This window comes from Sarcophilus harrisii, chromosome 6 (genome assembly GCF_902635505.1).
Source record: "Sarcophilus harrisii chromosome 6, mSarHar1.11, whole genome shotgun sequence".
Classification (NCBI taxonomy): Eukaryota; Metazoa; Chordata; class Mammalia; order Dasyuromorphia; family Dasyuridae; genus Sarcophilus; species Sarcophilus harrisii.
Window position 1 is genome coordinate 250,598,164 of NC_045431.1, and position 20,495 is coordinate 250,618,658.

At 32.1% G+C, this 20,495-nt stretch overlaps 2 protein-coding genes across 2 annotated transcripts; both read right to left on the reverse strand.

Moving 5' to 3' along the window:
* Positions 1–5,778: 5,778 nt before the first annotated feature.
* On the reverse strand, positions 5,779–6,726 carry LOC100924780 (olfactory receptor 8J1-like). The gene has a single exon (XM_003773854.1). The coding sequence runs from the start codon at positions 6,724–6,726 to the stop codon at positions 5,779–5,781; it is 948 nt and encodes a 315-aa protein (XP_003773902.1).
* Positions 6,727–16,948: 10,222 nt separating this feature from the next.
* LOC100924514 (olfactory receptor 8J1-like) lies at positions 16,949–17,896 on the reverse strand. The gene has a single exon (XM_003773853.1). The coding sequence runs from the start codon at positions 17,894–17,896 to the stop codon at positions 16,949–16,951; it is 948 nt and encodes a 315-aa protein (XP_003773901.1).
* Positions 17,897–20,495: the final 2,599 nt, after the last annotated feature.

The following is a 20,495-nucleotide window of genomic DNA, read 5'->3' on the forward strand; positions in this document are numbered from 1 at the left end:
ATTGTCAAGAAAAACTGCATTGATGTGTTAGAACTAGAAGGAAAATTGTCATGAAAGAATCCACTGATCATCTCCTGAAAAAGATCCCAAAATGAAAGCTACAAGAAATATCATAGCTACATTTCAGAAATAACAGATCAAGGAGAAAATACTGCAAGCAGCCAACTACCACACCCTCCCTCCAAAAATTCAAATATGGAGGAACCACAATCAGGATTACCTAGCAGCTTCCACTTTAAAAGCTCAAAGGGCCTGGAATATGATATTACAAAGGAACAAAATTAAGCATTGTTTTTCAAGAAAAATTGATGTACATTCAATGAAATAGGTGGATTTCATTTATTTATGAGGAAAAGACCAGAGCTGAGCAGAAAATCTGATCTTCAAATACAGGACTTAAGAGAAGCAGAAAAAAAAAAAAGGAAAAGGAAAAAAATATATCTTTTTTTAAGGTTAAAAGTTTGCATCCCTATATGGGAAGATGATATGTGCAACTCTTAAGAACTCTTTGTGAGGGGTATACTTAGAGAGTGTAAGTATAAGTTGATGTTGTTGTGATGTTATAAAAAAGAAACTAAGGGTAGAAATGGGATTGTACTGGAAGAAGGGGAATGGCAAGGTGAAATGGGTTATATTATATCACATAAAGAGACAAAAAAGATCTATTAAAGTTGAGAGAAAGAAGGAATGGGGATGAGCATTGTGTGAATATTTATCTCATAGGATTTGGCTCAAAGAGTTAATATCAGCCTTATTTAGTTTAATAGAGCAACTTTTCTCACACTATAAGAAAGTAGGAGGGGGAAAGGGAAAGAAAGGGGGGATGCTAGCAGAAGGGAGAACAGGAGTAGAAAGGGAACAGGATAAGAAGAAGGGAGGTACTATAAAAGAGGAGGATTGTTTCAGGGAGATAGTGGTCAGAATCAAAACATTTGAGAGGAGGGAAAAGAGAAAATGAAAGAGAAAAGTTTAATTTGGTGAAAATAAGGTGGCATAAATACAGAATCAGAATTAGTAAATTTAACTGTGAATATGAATGGGATGAACTGTCTCATAAAATGGAAACAGATACCAGACTGGATTAAAAGCCAGAATACTAAAATATGCTGTTTACTTTGAAACATATTTAAAGCATAGTGATACATATAGGGTAAAGGTAAAAGACTAGAGCAAAATCCATTATATTTTAGCTGAAGTGAAGAAAATCAGTGATAGTAACCCTGAACTCAGATAAAGCAAAAGTGAAAATAGATCTAATCAAAAGAAATAAGGAAGGAAACTACATCTTGCTAACGGGTTAGATAGATAATGAAGCAATATCAATACTAAACATATATGCACCAAGTGGGACAGCATTCAAATTCCTAGAGAAGTGGAGAACTGCAAAAAAAAAAAAAAAAAAAAAAAAAGCAAACTATACTAGAGAGCCTTGTGAAACTTGCTCTCTCACAACTAGATAAATCAAAGCATAAAAATAAATAAGAAAGATGTTGAAGAAAAGAATAAAATTGTTAAAAAGTTAGGCATGATTGACATTTGGAGAAAATTGAATGGGAATAGAAAGGAATATATATTTTTAAGTAGTACATGAAAACTACAGAAAAAACTGACCACGTATTAGGGCATAAAAATCTCAAAATCAAATGCAGAAAGGCAGAAATTGTTAATACATCTCTGTCAGATCATGATGCAATGAAAATTACATGTAATGTAGGACCAGGGGAAAATAAACCAAAAATTAATTGGAAATTAAATAATCTAATTCTAAAGAAAGAGGGGATGAAACAACAAAAGATAGATATAGTCAATAATTTTATCCAAGAGAATGACAATACTGAGACAACATACCAAAATTTATGAGATGCAGCCAAAGTAATTCTTAGGGGTAGTTTTATATCTCTAGATGTTTACTTTTTATTTTTATTTTTATTAAAGCTTTTTATTTTCAAAATGTGCATAGAAAAATTTTAATATTCACCCTTGCAAAACCTTATCTTCCAAATGTTTCCCTCCCTTCCCCCTACCTCCTCCCCTTGATGGCAAGTAATGCAATATATGTTAAACATGTGCAATTTCTCTATACATATTTTCACAATTATCATGCTGCAAAAAAAAAAGATTAAAAAGAAAAAAAAAGAAAAAATGTAAGCAAACAACAACAAAAAACTGAAAATACTATAATGTGAACCACAATCAGTCCCTACAATCTTCTCTTTAGTGCAGACGGCTCTCTTCATCACAAGACCATTGGAACTGGCCTGAATCATCTAGATGCTTACTTGCATAAAATAGAGAAAGAGAAGATCAATGAATTGATCATGAAACTAAAAAATCTAGAAAAAGTACAAATTTAAAATCCCCAATTAAAAACCAAATTTGAAATGCTAAAAATAAAAGGAACAATAATAAAATTGAAAATAAGAAAACTATTAAACTATTAAACAAAACTAATAGTTGGTTTTATGAAAAAAAACCAATGAAATAGATAAACCATTAGTTAATTTGATTACCAAAAACAAAGAAGAAAATCAAAACGCTTATATCAAAAATGAAACAGGTGAACTTTTCACTAGTGAAGAGCAAATTAGAACAATAATTAGGAGGTTTTTTTCCAATGTTATGCCAATAAATCTCTTAATCTAAGTAAATGGATGGATACTGAAAAAAATATTTCCCAGATTAACAGAGAAGGAAATAAATTACTTAAATAATCCCAATTTAGAAAAAAATAAACATTATTAATAAACTCCTGAAGAAAAAAATTTCCAGGATCCCATGCATTTATAAGTGAATTCTACCAAATATTTAAAGACTAATTAATTACAACAGTATTCAAACTATTTGGAATAATAGGAAAAGAAGGCATCCTATGAGATTCTTTCTATGACACAGATATGATGCTGATATCTAAACCAGGTGAGGTCAAAACAGAGAAAGAAAATTATAGACCAATTTTCCTAATGAATATTGATGGAAAAATCTTAAATACAAGATTAGAAAAGAGATTACAGTAAGTTATCATCAAGATAATAAACCTGATGAAGTAGGCTTTGTATCAGGAATGCAAGGCTGGTTTAAAATTAGGAAAACTAATAGCATAATTTACTATATCAGTAACCAAACTAACATATCATATGATTATCTCAATAGATGTAGAAAAATTATTTGACATTCTCCAAAACCCACTGCTATTAAAAACATTGGAGAGTGTAGGAAAACTCCATATAGGAATGAATTAAGTTTTCCTTAAAATGATCAGTAGCATCTGTTTAAAACTATCAGCATGCATCATATGTAACAGGGACAAACTAAAACCATTACCAATATGATCAGGGATAAAACAAGATTGCCCATTATCACCACTACTATTCAATATTGTATTAGAAATGTTAGCTTTAGCAATAATTTAATAAAAAACAAAGGAGAATAGGTAATAAGAAAACCAAATTATCACTTTTTGCAGATGATATGATGGTATACTTAAAGATTTCTAGAAGATCACTTAAAATTTTATAAACAATTCAAACTTTAGCAAAGTTGCAGGATATAAAATAAATTCAAATAAATCTTCAGTATTTCTATGTTACCAACAAAGTCTAACAGTAAGAAATAGAAAGAGAAATTCTATTTAACAAAACTGTAGATAATATAAAATATTTGGGAGCCTACCTCTCAAGACAAAGTCAGAAATTGTATGAAAATAATGATAACACACATTATACACAAATAAAGTCAGATCTAATCAACTGGAAGAATATCAAGTGCTCATGGATAAGCCAAACTCATATAAAAAAATACAATTCTACTTAAATTAATCATTTATTCAGTGTCATACCAATCAAATTCCCAAGGAATTATTTTACAGAGCTATAAAAATAATAATAAAGTTCATCTTGAAGAACAAAAGATCAAGAATTTCAAAGAAATTAATGAAAAAAATTCAGATTAAGGTGGCCTATCTGTACTAGCCCTAAAACTATATTATAAAGTAGCAGTCCTCAAAACCATTTGATACTGCCTAATAAATAATCAGTGAAATAGGTTAGGTTCACAGTTCATGATATTCTATGACTATTGTAATCTAGTATTTGATTGAGCCAAAGACCGCCACTTCTGGGATAAGAACTCATTGTTAAATAATAATTTCTAGGAAAATTAAAAATCAGTATGGTAGAAACTAGGCTTGACCACCACCTAACACCATATATCAGGATAAGGTTGAAATGTGTTCAAGATTGAGATACAAAAAGTGATACTATAAGCAAATTAGAAAAATAAAGCTTTTTTAAAAAAAGAAATTAAGATAAATTAAATGTTTGCTTACTTAAATACATAGTAAAAAACAAACAAACCATGGGGCAACTTTATATGTTTTCTTCAAAGAAATTTTTTATTTTTAGCCACCAAAACAATAGTCAAAAATGAAGAGACAGATGTATTCGAATATGTTTAATTTTCTATTGGTTTATAATTTGTTATATTATATGATACATTTAATTACAATTCAATTAAATGTCATCTCATTTTAATGATATTTATGTCCTCTGTATAAATGTCTGTTTTCACATTTATCTTTCTTCTTTCCTGACACAAGCACATTCATGCCCAGAAATTATACAGACAACTGAACAGTGTTGGCAATCACTTCATTTGAAAATACATAAGATAGAAGAATAACATAAGTGGAAAGAGAATTCAAGTTGGGAAATAAGCTGAACTATGTTTTCAAGTGGAGGGAAACAGATACACAAACGCACACACACACATGCATACACATATGTTTGTTTACCAATGATTTGTTATTCATAGATATTGAATATGATTTGCATGTACATTTGATGCAGTTAATGTGGTTCTTCCCTACCACAATGTAGATGAAATCCTTTCTGTTCCTGCCCACTTATTCAGTATAAGCAACATCCTTGTTCTCAAATAAATTTGCCTCCAGGTCCTAAATTGCAGCCTGGGGGTTTTCCTTTAATTCTCTAGGTATTTCAAGAATAAATATATAAATACAATTTCTATATATGAGTGCACCAGTGGTAGAAGAAAAGAAAGATGAATGTGAAGATATTGATTCCTTATATATAAATGTGACTATGCTATATTTGTGATTTTAAAATGGACAGAATCCTTCATTCTTTTATCAAATCATTATATGAAAAAAAATAGTGTTGTAGAACTCAGAGACAAGTGAAAAAATATCATAAAATGAGAAATGACATTTCCCCTACAATAGTGAGTGATTTTCCCCCAAAATCTCCATCTGCCTGCCTTCATATCATATCGCATATTGTATAATTGATGTTAAAATGTAATTGACATTTTACATCAAATCACGAATTTAAATGAAACTAGATCATTTCCTCCAATTATAACATTATACAATCCTATAATCAATTATACTCAATGGGACATAAAAGGATATCTAGAAGATTAATATGAACTTCTTAAAACACCATCCTTTTCTTACATATTTGATCTGAGTTTTCTTCATCTAGACTATTTTCTTATTTTCTCCTCAGTTTATTTTTTTCTCCTCATAACCTGTTTCCATATTTCTTTCTCTAGATTCTTGACTATTATCACTTATGGACTTACATATCTTTGTTTTTATTTGTATTCTGAGATATTTTTATGTTGTCTTTTTTTTTTTAATTTAATTAATCTGTCACTGCCTGGTTGTCTTCAATTTCTGTCCATTCATTCCCTGTCTCCCTCATGCTCCTAAAACTCCAATTTCAGATTATGAATCTTTTGTTTTAAATATGTGCCAAACTATATGTTTTTAAAAGTTTGGCAAAGGTTGGTGAGGACTCTCCTCAGAGCCTCCTTTACATCCTTATTTCTTAGACTATAGATCATAGGATTCAACATAGGGATTACTAGCGTATAAAACACTGAAGCCACTTTATCAGTATCTAAGGAATGGTTTGACTGGGGCTGCACATACATAAAAAGAAGTGTCCCATAGAAAACAGTGACAGCTGTTATGTGGGAAGCACAAGTAGAGAAAGCTTTCCATCTTCCTGCTGCTGAACGTATCCTCAGGATGGCCAAGATGATCTGGAAATAGGACACCAGGACAATTGTCATGGAAATGAAGAGATTGGTAGCTGCACAAATATAAACTATAGTCTCTGGTATATGAGTAGCAGAGCAAGATAAAGCTAACAAAGGGATATTGTCACAGTAAAAATGATTAATGACATTAGAAGAACAGTAGGACATTGAGAAAACATAAGAGGTAATTGTCACTGATGTTGAGAAGCTATAAATGTATGTAAGAGCAACAAGTAGGATGCAAACCTTCCGTGATACCACAACCATGTATAATAAGGGATTACAAATAGCCACATAACGATCATAGGCCATCACAGCCAACATGAAAGTTTCAGCAACTATGAAAACTATGAAGCCTGCATGTTGGATTATACATCCATAGTAGGAAATGGTTTTCTTCTCCAGCAAGAAATTAACCAGCATCTGGGGAGCAATGACAGTAGAATTGCCAAGATTGATGATTGCCAAGTGTCTGAGGAAAAAGTACATGGGAGTTTGAAGTTGAGAATCTATACTAGTGAGTGTGATGATGCCCATATTTCCAGTCACTGTCACTCCGTAGATTGCAAAGAAGATGAAGAAGAGGGGAAGTTGAAGTTCTGGATGCTCTGAGACTCCAATGAGAACAAATGTGGTTAAGTGGGAGATATTTCCTTGAAACATTTTTGATCAATTTCATTTGCTATGGGAAATTAATGGGAAGAAAAGAGTTTAGAAGGCCAAAGCTGATTTTCTAGAAGCTGTGACTCAAATAAACCATTGTATCCTAAAATTAAACAATTTTTTTTTCTTTTTAATTCTTTGGAGAAACATGTCATAAGTTTGGAGAGGTATTTGGCCTGATTTCTATGAACTTACAATTTCTAAGTTCTATTTCTAAGAATTTATTATTAAATTTTCAGTTTTGGAAATTAGCATACATAAGATTTGTCATTTTATATATTACTTAGACCTATAAAATGGAAAATTGAGAAAATATAAATAATGTAGATCATACAATTGTATATATTTCTTTGTTTTTGAAAATCAGTTATTAAACATTTCTTTGTACACTACTGATTCCAAATTCATGCAAAGTATGAGATGGTACATTAGTTCTAACAAATTGCACTTTGGGAGTGTGATCAACTTCATAACAAATATATCCCCTTTATTATCAAATCTTTGTTTTTAAGAAACTTTGAAATATGATCATCAGTATCTTTTTCCTCCTAGGAAAAATCTGTATTTGTTTATGATTTCTGTGAGTTACTCACTACTAAGTGGCATATTGAATTAATTATAGTGGTCAAATGGGTTTTAGTCTATAGATACCAAAGTCCATTGATTTAAGTTGCCCAATGATACATCTGAGATTACAAGAACAATTTACGAAATGGTAGAGTCTCACAAATTAACTTTGAGGAGGAAAATAATTTATTATTCTATTTGGAAAATTTATTGTTAATACTATTTAAAAATAGCTTTATATAATCTTTACCCAGAATGTCAGTTGACCCAATAACTTTCTAAGAATTCTACAGAGGGTTTCAAGGAATTTGTATTCACCCAAAACATTGTGGGGAGCCACCCCCCCCCAAATAAGTCTAGCTTTGGATCTGCATGTTTGTATTGTTTTCTCTTGTGGTTTGGCTTCCCCCAAATTTTATAGAATATGAATATTTATTCTATACATCTCAATCTATTTTGCTTTCAAATTGACTTCAATAAAATTGCCTAACAAACTAACCACACACACACACACACACACACACACACACACACACATACACACACACATCTTTGAGTACGTTTGTCTAAATCTCTATGATGTATACCTTCCAGAACCAAATAACCTAACAAATTTGTTTATAAAACTATTTTAAATTTTGTCACCTTTTTTTTTTCTCATGAATAACAATTTAGAAGACTAATTATCATCCAAAAATATCTTCATGGCAATCACTGATGACTGATTGTTATGGATAAGCCATACATATAAGCTGCAAGTATACATAATTAATATATCAGCAGAAATTAAAAAAAAAGATATTGAGACACAAACAAAGAGTTCTTATCACATTAGAACAAAGCTGAGAATACCTTTGTAATCCCTCCTTATTTATGATACAGGACAGGACTGTCATTTCTCAGAGCTTCTAATATTATTCCTCATCTTCACTTCAAGGGTCTTCCTAGCTGTGAAATCCTATCTCTCTATGGAAGACTAGTACTGCTATCATGTATTCATTGTGATTTATGCTTGGAAAAGTGAAAATGGCCATACTCTCTCTGGAACCCAATCACTAACAGAAAGTAACTATCTCCCCTTTCTTATCTTTGTATGTGATCTCTTTCTTTGTCTCTGAGCAGTCCACATTCCTATAACTTTTCTGTATTTTCTCTATATTTTTCTGTATTCTTTTCTATATTCTATTTTCGATATTCCTGAGATAAACAGGAATCATATAATAGGATGCTATCAATTACCCTACCAAGCTGGTGCTAGGTAGAAATTTGGAGAACAATTATCACAAATTCCCTTGAACCATTTTGTGTCATCATCTACAGGATGTTCTAAATCTTTGACCAAATAAATCTACCTGGCTCACCTAAGTATCCAAGAAAATCCAAGCCTTTGGACTTCAGAATATTAGGAATAGACTCTCAGAGCTCCATTTCTCAGAACCCCTAACATTCATATAATACTTATCAAAACATTCTTCTGGTAATATATACTCCAGGCAGGATAAATAACATTTGAGGAAGGAAGACCAGTTCAACCATTCCTCCAACTCATAACTAATATTCATCTACATTGTACAAACCTTACAACTATTTTTTCTTATGAATTATTCAATGTTTTGTGCATTGTTGCCAAATAAATATTCTTCCAATATCGTGTGTCATATTTATTTTCAACTTTCATTTTGCTCCTTAATGTTGGCAAAATATTTGGAGCCACTGTGTTTCCTATTTGCCCAGCCAATAGGCTATGCTTTCAGCTTGGCATGATCTCATTCTCTGGCAAATGTATAGCTTTGACCACCACTAGGTGTTCATTAGTGAATTTAATCATCTACAGCCATTCATCACATCTCTTGATATATTCCAACAGGACCCAGGAATGCTGGTGTTGAATATTCTTGAGTCTGTTATGGGAACTGCTACTCAAGATCTAAAAAGACGATGTTGTGGTCAAGCCTGCTTGTGATTTTTAATGTATATAAACCCTGTTTGAACCAGCATGATAAACCCTCTTTCTCAGGATGGGACATTCCTCTTGTAAGCATTTTTCTCATTCTAAAATTAATTAAATTTCTGTTGATCCATGATATCCACAGCTCTTTTGCCTCTGGCCTCCTCTGTTTGACTCTGACCTTTCACAAGTTAAAGGCTAGTTCCAGTCTGATTAACTTGATTAACAAGTTTTAAACATTTAATTGTGACCCATTCACATCATATTAGTTGTACCCAAAGAAAAAAATAATCTCATGACCACTTCCTAGACAAAATGTAATAGAGTCAAAATTCTTCCCCTTAATGACAACTATCAAGTAGAGCTTTCTTTAATCTAAAGTAAATTATTGGTTTCCCTGGGGTACAGTAGTTATTACTATTTCTGTGTCAATTTTCAGTTGTGTCTGACTCTTAGTGACCCTAATTTGTTTTTTTGGGTTTTTTTTTTTTGACAAAGATATTGGAGTGACTTACTGTTTCCTTCTCTCATTCAATATAGAGATGAGAAAATGGAGGCAAATAGGTTTAAATTACTTGTCCAGGGTCAAATAACTAGTAGCTATTAGGTGAGATTTGAATTCAAGGAGCTAAGTTTTCCTAACTCCTGGCTAGGTACTCTATTCATTATCTGATGAAGTTGTCCCTAGCATCCATTAAAATCTATGATTAGTCCAGGTTGTCAAGAATTCCTAATTGCTTATTTCCTTTCCTATCTGATGGCATATGAGAGACACAATAATAAGAATGGATTCAGAGTCAAGAAGTACTTCTGTGACTGATTATCAAGCAAGAACAAAGCTGAGAATTCCTCTCTAATCTCTCCTTGGCTGGCCCAGATAAGCCATGTTATCCATTTCAAATTTGTTTTACCTTTCAGTACATTAGACAATGCTTGAAAAGTATGAATAAGAGTTGTAAAAATATTGCAGGAATTATGCACATACAGTATGGGGAGGAAAAACAAAAACAGCTCAAGATGAAAAATCAAGATGAAAAGCTTTTTATAAAAATATATTTTAAGTTTGTAACATTTTCTAGAAAAAGAAGTTCAATAGTGCTTCATCCTTTGGCTCATCCAAGCACCATGGAGACAGGTATAACATTCCAGATCCAAGATTAAATGGTGCCTCTCTATGCAACATAACTGTAGTTTAATTAGCATATTGAATGTTACCTTGATTTGGATCAAACTGTTCTGCTCTAGTGGAAAACTAAAATATTAAATCAGAAGCAAGTACAGTAGAATAGTGCAACCTACCTGTTGAGGAGAAAAACTGTGTCCAAAGTATCTATAGTCTAGCCCTATGAATTTTGTTAATTTTTAAAAATTATTCCTGAACCATGTAGAGTTCTATGATTAGTAATAAATTGCATATATTCAGCCTCTTATGACTCAGATTAAAATAATGCCATCTAATATATGGCTCCTTCTCTGGGGAACAAAGGAATACTAGAGACTCATTACTAAGGCCTCTTTCCATATCATCATATTCCCCAAGTGAATATATCAAAAGAGATTGGGAATTATAGTTATTGTCATACAAAAGATTTTATATCATCTTGTTTTTCTGTTTGAAACTTTGCCAGGAATTATTTTTAACTCTCCAAAATTTAACCCAATAGGTCATTATTAGTTTTTCTACATCTTATTCTCATTCTCACTGTTTCTCATTCATTCCCAATATTGTTTTCATTTCCCTTTCCTTCCTGAATAATCCCTTCCTAGTTTACTCCTTGAACTTTACCATTATTAAACAAATTAATATTTTTGAGTTAAAAATCTGTTTAATATTTTCCTACTTTCAAGGCTCTATCTCATTGTTCATGGTTACTTGACTCAAGCTATACAACTTATTTATCAATCAATTACTTATAACTATTTATTGTGTTTACCATTTGCTGAATTCTATTCTAGGTGAGAAGCATAAGTATAAAGGAGATAAGCCTTATTACATGCTACAAATACCTATTATCCTATTATATACATTCTAATAAACATATTCTAATGGAGAAATGTATCGATTCTTTCATATTTTGAGAAAACAGTCATTAAATGTTGTATTCTGATGAACAGATCTCATTAATGGCTAGTTGCAAGAGGATTGTGAAGAACCTTTCCTTTTTAAAAGTACAAATTGTGATTAAAATAGTTCGACATAAACCTCAAATATGACTATAGTTTATATATAAATTTGTGAATGGTTGAATTTAATAAAAATCTAGGCCAGTGGTCTTAACTTGGAATCTATGAACTATTTCTATTTCTAATCTGTGAATACTATTTCCTATGTCATTTTGCATTTATATGTTAAACATTTTTAGTTTATAAAAAATGCATTAGCTTCACTAAATTGCCAAAAGATTTTGTGACACATGAAAACATTAAGGATCTTTGACTATGAGTATTGATATAACAAATATATTTAAGATTAGATAAAATGTTTATACCTAAATGGTAATCAGATGCTGGTCTGGTAGCTGGGTGGAGGAAGATATGCAAATAAAAATTCTCTACATCTTAGGTGGAGACAACATTCAGTCTTCTTATTTTCCATTCAGTCCATATCTTGAAATTACCTGCACTTATTCATGTTTTCTTCAATTGAAGAGCTAGACATAGTCCAGGAGTGCCTCTTTTTCTTCTAAGATCTTTTCAAGGATTCCTTTGTTTCTGTCACTGCTGGTCTTGCCTGATACTGGTTTGAGGCTCTTATACCAGTTTGTCAGTAAGTCATATATGTATATATATGACTTACTGACAGACTGGCAAATATATATATATATATTATCATTTTAGGGAATATGCTGAGCATTGGATATAAAAAGAAAGGTAAATTATAATTAATCCTATAAAGGAGTTCAGAGTCTAATAGGGAAAAATAAAGCAAACCAAGTAAACAAATATGTACAAAAATAATCTTTTTATCTCTATACTATCTCTGAAAAGGAATATCAACATATTGAAGAATCTAGAATTAAATGTAAATTAGAAAAGATGGCAACAACTACTTACCAAATCTGTCATTCTTTTTCCAACTTATTCTAAAAGTTTTCTGCTCTCATCTGTGCCATTATTCTGGGCATTTTCTATCAATATCTATGCCAAGCTACATTTTGGAAAATATAATCTTTATTTTTGGAGAAGGGAATGGCAATGAACTCTAGTAACTTTTCCAAGAAAATCCCAAATGCAAAAAGATCATGACAAGTGGGCCATAACTAAAATGATACAACAATAATGATCTTTGCTTCAGTCACTATGTTGCTGTATTGTTGATATGGAGAGGCTTTTTACTAGGAGTGTGGGTGAATAAGTTGGAGGGGACAGAGATTCCCAAGGTGAACAAATAGCTACTATACTTTTTCCCCTTAAAATTAAAAAAAAAAAATTGGCAACTAGAACAAAAAGGGTTTTGTTAATTTTTATATTAACTAATATAAATTATATTAACTAATAAAATATTAACTAATAACTAACTCAACTAATTAATAAATTATGGCAAATATCAAATGGAGAAGTGAGGAGAAGGAAGGATGAGAAAGTGAGAACAACAATGAGAATAAGTGAATAAGTATTGGCAGAAATTAACCAAATGGGATATTTTTGAAAACAAAATATATATAATACAAATCCACAATTTCATACAAAATCTTCATATGGACTTTGTGTATTATAAATTTTATTTTTTAATTCTTATGAAGTTCATTCTAAAAAGAATATATGCAATATGGTCTATTATAAAATAAATAAATATGTATATACTTTACATGCATGTATATGGTATATCCATGTATATGTGTGTTGTATAATACATATATACATATACATACAAACACACATATACTTCTAAAGATATACACACAGAACCAGCCTTTTTCCACAATTCAGTCTAAGAAAGGCAAACAAAGTGGTCTGATCAGGTTGTCAAAACAAAACCCAGAGTTTTGGGTGGGGATGGAGTAATTCCATTTGTGGTCTTCTTAGGTCATCCCTGTTCTAAGTTGTTTTTCAGAAAGTGTATAGTGGCCAAATCGGGTTTAGTCACTGGACTGGAGGTGACATGAAGTAGTCTGAGTTGGTTATATAGCATAGGTGGATTGGGGGGAGGGGAGTTCCAGGTTCAGCATGCAAATATACAAAGCATTTCTGATGTACCCAGTTTAGGGAATGCCCAATTTATCTCCTGATTCAGATCCCCATTTCAGTCTGGCTTCTGTATAGTAGAGAAATTAGAGGAAAGCATGGCATTTAGTTAAAATCATTAATTGCCTCAGTTCCATATATGGAACATGATGCTTTGAGTTACAATCAGGCCATACTGGGCCACCTAGAAAGATAAGTATAAGAAACAAACAAACAAAAAAAAAAAAATTCAGGACATAATAGAAGAAATCAGACAAGTAAAGCATAATACTACCACCCTGAGGGGAATCATGAGATATGGCAAGTGGCTCTGGCATGAAAGGGACTCAGAAGTTGGGGGGAGGAGGCCAGCATGGGAATTGACAAAAATGTAGAGGGAAAAAATTTCAACACCACTCTATGGTGGTTGGGCACATAACAAAAGGAGCAGGAGGGGGGAGGAAAAAAAAAAAAACACAATAACAACTTGGTAAGCCTGCTCATACCTGGTCCAAAATTTGGATGTCTCATTTGGATGTCATTTGTTTCTGGGTTCATACTAGATGACTCCTTAGGGCCCTAGAGAGTTCTGACATTCACTCGGGAGCAGTGGCTTTCTATTCTTTTTTCTTAATAGCATTTTGCTTTTTTGCCATTTACATGCAAAGACAGTTTCTCCCTTGCAAAAACCTTGTGCTCCAAAAGTTTCTTTCCCTTTCCTTCACCAAGAGATTTACCAATTCAATATCGGTTATAAATGTTTACTTCTTCGAAATATATTTTCATATTGGTCATGCTGCACAAGAAAAATCAGATCAAAAAGGAAAAAAAAAAAAAACACGAGAAAGAAAACAAATGAACAAACAACAACACAGTTGAAAATGCTATTCTGTGATCCACACTCAGTCTCCATAGTTCTCTCTGTGGATGCAGTTGGGACTTTCCATCACAAGTCTACTGGAATTGTCTTGATTCTTCAACTCACTGCTGAAAAGAGCCAGGACCATCACAGTTGATCATCACATAATCTTGTTGCTATATATTATAGTATTATAGTCTCTTGTTTCTGCTTACTTTACTCAGCATCAGTTCATGCAAATATTTCCAGGCTTTTTATGAAATCAGCCTGCTCATTATTTCTTATGAAACAATAATATTTTATTAGATTCATATACCACAATTTATTCAGCCAGTCCCCAACTGATAGACATCTATTCAGTTCCCAGTTCTTTACCACTACTAAAAGGCTGCTACAAACAATTTTGCACCTGTTGGTCTTTTTCCTGACTTTATGATCTTTTTGGGGATACAGACCCAGTGGTGACACTCCTCTATCAAAGCATATGCACAGTTGATGACCCTTTGGGTTGAGGAGCAGTAGGAGTAGTAGGATTAGTCAGTAGTAGTAGAGGGGTAGGATTAGTCAGAAGGATCTGTTAAATTCCTTTTTTAATCAATCAACCAATTAATTATTTAATTCAGATGATTTATTTATTTATTTTATGTCATGTATAGATTATTTAATATTTATATTTAGTATATTATATAATTTATTTAATATTTTCCCGTTACATTCATTTTTTTCTACAATTGTTTTTTAAGATTTTTGAGTTCTAGTTTCTCTCCCTTATCCCCATCCACAATTAAGAAGCCACATGTCAAATTATGCAAAACATTTCCATAAAAGTCAACTTGTGAAGGAAAACATACATCTCCCACTCTAATAAAAAATAAATGCTCTCAATAATAATTAAGTTAAAAAGAGAGAGAGAAACAGAGAGACAGAGAGATAGAAACAGAGGCAGAGAGAATGCTTCAATAAATATTCAAATATAGCCAGTTCCTTCTCTGGGTATGGATAGGATTTTTCATCATAAGTCCTTCAGAGAAGTTGTGAATATGTACTCTTGAAAACTGCAAAATCATTTACAGTTGGTCATCCCAGCACATTGCTATTATTTTGAATATAGTATATTTTCACTTTGTTCATGGAGAACTTTGCTATTTTTTTTTTCCTGAGAGCATCCTGCTCACCATGTCTCAGAGAACAATATTTCATCACAAACATATACCACATTTTATTGAGCCATTCCCTAATTGATGACCATCTTCTCAATTTGTAATTTTTTTTTGTCCTGAGAAGAGAACAACCATGAATATTTTTTGTTCATATAAGTCATTTTCTTTTCCCCCTCGTTCCCCACCCCCAAATTTCTTTTTGTTCATTCTTGGTGGTGTTATTAGACCAGGTTATATGCATAAATCTACATCCCTTTGGGTACAGATCATATCTTTTGACCATTTATCAATTGGGGCATAGCTCTTATTTTTTTATATAATTTTGATTCAGTTTCCTCTATGAGAAATGAGGCATTATCATAGAAACTTGCTTCTAATATTTTTTAACAATTACTATTGCAAATTTTATTCCCCCCATTTATTTTCTTTCTTTCACGCTTTTCTTCCTCAAAAGTATTCTGTTTCTGAATAATCCCTCCCCCCATATGATCTCTTTATCACTCTCCCCCTCAAATATCCCATTCTTTTCCTATTCTCCTGCATGGTAAGAAATATTTCTATTGTGTATCTGTGTTATTTCCTATTTGAGCCAATTGCAATGATAGTAGTTTACTCACTCCCCCTTGTTTTTCCCTCTTCCCTTCCACTGTAAAAGCTTTTTCCAGCCTCTTATTTTATAGCACCATTCCATTTCTCCCTTTCCCCTTTTCCCAGTATATGCCTCTCGTATTCCTAGTTCTGCACAGCTCATCATGATTCCATGAGTGCATGAGACGTATCATTCTTTGATACAGAGGAGGTATTTTCCATAACATTTTGCACACTGTGGCTACATTTAGTTTATCTTTTTATGTATCCAATTTAATTGGATATACCTTCTGTGATAGCCCTCCATTCCTGTACATTTCCTTTTCTGATATTCACATCACAAAAGAAGGAGCAAAACGTGCATTACATTATTGCTTCTGGAGAGCTATTACCTTCCCTGGGCAAAAAATACATATTATCAATTTGGTGGTGTTAATATAATAAAGCTTATAAAAAAATTGAGCAGAATGATCTCTAATCTCAAAAATGATCTCAAAGTGAATATGGGAAAGAGTGATTTTTGTGAACTCCAATATTATATTCAATGAATATTTTCTTATCGAAATTTTGAAATTCTTTAATGTTTTAATAATGCTTAATTATAGCAAAAATCATGAAATTAAAATTGTAGCCATGTTGAAAAAACTGCTTTATAGTGATCAAACCCATAGTAGTAGCAGAGTTATATGTCTCAATGGTGGTGGGATAGGAAAAAAAAATAAAGGGTTTGTTGCAGATGACCTGAAAATGTTTAACAAGAATTGAAAATAAATCACATCCTTTAAACCAGTGATCTGATTATTATAAATAAAGACCAAGAACATTATCATAAACAAAAGGCTATATGCTGAAGTATATTTAGATGGATAAAAATCATAATTTGAGAGGTGATACTTCAGATTGTGAATCTCTTTGTTTACACAAATATTTGTGAAATTACATGTTTTTACAAGTTTGGCAAGAGTTAGTAAGAACTCTCTTCAGAGCCTCTTTCACATCCTTGTTCCTCAGACTATATATTAAAGGATTCAACATAGGGATTACTAGTGTATAAAACACTGAAGCCATTTTATCAGTATCTAAGGAATGGTTTGACTGGGGCTGCACATACATAAAAAGGAGTGTCCCATAGAAAATAGTGACAGCTGTCATGTGGGAAGCACAAGTGGAAAAGGCTTTCCATCTCCCTTCTGCTGAACGTATCCTCAGGATGGCCAAGATGATCTGGAAGTAGGACACCAGGATAATTGTCAAGGAAACGAAGAGATTGGTAGCTGCAGTGATATAGACTATAGTCACTGGTATATGAGTAGCAGAGCAAGATAAAGCTAACAAAGGGATATTATCACAGTAAAAATGATTAATGACATTGGAGGAACAGTAAGACATTGAGAAAACAGAAGAGGTGATTGTCAGTGATATTGAGAAGCCATAAATATATATGATGATGACAAGTAGGATGCAAACCTTCCGTGATACCACAACCATATATAAGAGGGGATTACAAATAGCCACATAGCGGTCATAAGCCATAGCAGCCAACATGAAAACCTCAGCAACTATGAAAACTAAGAAGCCTGCATGTTGGATTATACACCCATAGTAGGAAATGGTTTTCTTCTCCAGCAAGAAATTTACCAGCATCTGGGGAGCAATGACAGTGGAATTGCCAAGATTGATGATTGCCAAGTGTCTGAGGAAAAAGTACATGGGAGTTTGAAGTTGAGAATCTATACTAGTGAGTGTGATGATACCCACATTTCCAGTCACGGTCACTCCATAGATTGCTAAGAAGATGAAGAAGAGGGGAAGCTGAAGCTCTGGATGTTCTGAGACTCCAGTGAGGATGAATGTGGTCACTTGGGAGAGATTTCCTTGAAACATTTTTGATTGATTTCATCTGTATGGGAATAAATGGGAAAAGAGTTTAGAAGGCCAAAGCTGATTTGCCAGAAGTTACAACCACCATAGTAAACCATTATATCCTAGGATTAAGCTTTTCTTTTTTTTTCTTTTTAACTCTTGAAAAACCTGTATAAGATTTAAACAGATTTTTTTTCTGATTTCTAGATTATTGAGATGTGTTCAAAGAGTTGACTGTTAAATTTTGAGTGTGAGAATGTTCATTTTGGAAATTAGCAGGTATATGATTTATGATTTTGTAAATTATATAGATTAATGAAAGTGAAGATGAAGAAGAACAGAAGTTGAAGCTCTGGATGCTTGGAGACTCCAATGAGAATGAATCTGCTCATAAGGGAGAGATTACCTGAAATGTGTTTGATCAGTTTTATCTACTATGGGATTAAATGAGAAAACAATTTAGATTGCAAAGAATGATTTCCTAGAACTTGCAACTGCTATATTTGAGGATTAAATATTGTCATTTTTAATTGTTTGGAGAAGGCTATCTTAAAGTTGGGGAGATATTTTATCTGGTTCTGAGGTTTTGAGATGGGTTCAAAAGAAGTGATTGGTAAAATTTTTAGTGAAAATTCATACCTTGGAATTATCAAAAAAGATAAATCAAAGAATTTTGTTTAATTTATTGTATTGTTGAATGTCTAGATTCAAAATGGAGCGAAATGTTACCAATAAATATTAAATTCAATGTACAAATTGAATACAAATTTTTTACCCATGGCTAGCTAGACAAATGAGAGTAATGTCAGGAGTCTTCACATCTAAATACCTGATCATTAATTAAGAAAATGAATAATAGCATGTAATGAAAAATTCATTTACCTTTGTATTTCTCAAATATATTAAAAATATGCTAGGTTTATAGAAAGTGATTAGAAATAATTATTAGAAACTTTACTTAAATTCTGCAGTTATTTTGTAGGAAGCCTTTCCCAATTCCCCTTGATTTCAGCACCCTATCTCCCCTATTTATCTATAATTCATTGTCTATACTTTCCTTGCAAATAGTGATTTTCATGGCTCCTTATTAGCTGAGCATAGTTCTTGTTTTTTAATTTTTGTTTTTTTAATACTGCCAGCAATTAGCAAAGATCTTCACACATAGAAGGCTCTTAACCATTCATTCCTGAACAATTGATTGATAAATATCTCTATTCTGAGAAAATCAATCAAAATGTTAAATATTAATCTTGTAATTTGTTAAGATGATTGCCATGGGAAAAATCATCTGGGGATTTTAATAAATTCATACTTGATCTCAATTTCATTGTAGTTGTATGAATACTTCTAAAATAAATAAAGTATTAGGCTAGATTAATTGAACATAATTTTAAGATTTAATTATAAGAAGAGCTACTCTCCTTTGTCCTGATCAAACTCGAAGTTTGTTTAATTTCTGGGTGCAATTTCAAAAAATAATAACTATTTTTATAATACATGTAAATGTAGTTTTCAACAATTTGCAATTGCAAAATATTTTATTCCAATTTTTCTCCTTACTTTCTCCTAGTTCTTCGCTAGAGAGTAGGTTATCAAATAAAGGTTAAACCTAAGCAATTCTTTTAAACATATTTGTACCTTTAAGATGTTACACAAGAAAAATCAGCTCAAAAAAGTTAGAGAGAGAGAGAGAGACAGAGAGAGAGAGAAAAAGAGAGGAAGAGGAAAAAAAGCAATCAAACAACATCAAAAATGATAAAAATACTAGACTGATCTACATTCAGTCCCCATAATACTCCTTCTGGATGCAGATGGCTCTCTCCATCAATCTATTGGAATTGACATGAATCACCTTAAAAAGAGCCAAGGCCATCATGGTTGATCATGACATAATGTTGTTGTTGTTGTTGTTTTCTGTGTACAGTGTTCTCTTGGTTCTATTCACTTCACTCACTAAGTTCATGGAAATCTTGCTAGGTCTTTCTGAAATCAGCCCATTGATAATTTCTTATAGAATGTTCACATATAAAATCTTCAGCAGTCATTCCCCAACTGATAGGCAACCACTCAGTTTCCAGTTCTTTGCCACTACAAAATGGCTGCTACAAACATTTTTGCACATGTAGGTCTTTTTCACTTTTTTTTTTATATATTTGGGGTAGATACACAGTAAAGAGACTGTTAGATCAAAGGGTATGCATAGTTTGATAGTCCTTTGAGCATAGCTTCAAATTGCTCTTCAAAATAGTTGGATCATTTCACAACTCCATCAGTAATGTATTTGTGTCCCAATTTCCCTACTTCCCCTCCAACATTTATCATTGTCTTTTATTGTCATATTAGCTAATCTAAGAGGTAATATAGTGGTATCTCAGCAGTATCTCAATTTACATTTCTATAGTCAATAAAGATATAGAACTTTTTTTTTTCATATGAGCAGAAATGATTGTAGATATAGAAAATAATAATAACGAAGATTAAATTTAAAATTCTATTTATATATTTCCTTCTTTTGAAAGCCAATTCATATCATTGCACAGTACTGATTCCAGCTCTATGCAAAGTAGAAGAGGGAGCACCGGCTCTAAGAAAATATATAGAGAGAAAGAGAAAAGTAGAA

Coding starts and splice junctions, on each gene's coding strand:
- LOC100924780 (XM_003773854.1), bottom strand. CDS start 6,726: ATGTTTCAAGGAAATATCTCCCACTTAACCACATTTGTTCTCATTGGA.
- LOC100924514 (XM_003773853.1), bottom strand. CDS start 17,896: ATGTTTCAAGGAAATCTCTCCCAAGTGACCACATTCATCCTCACTGGA.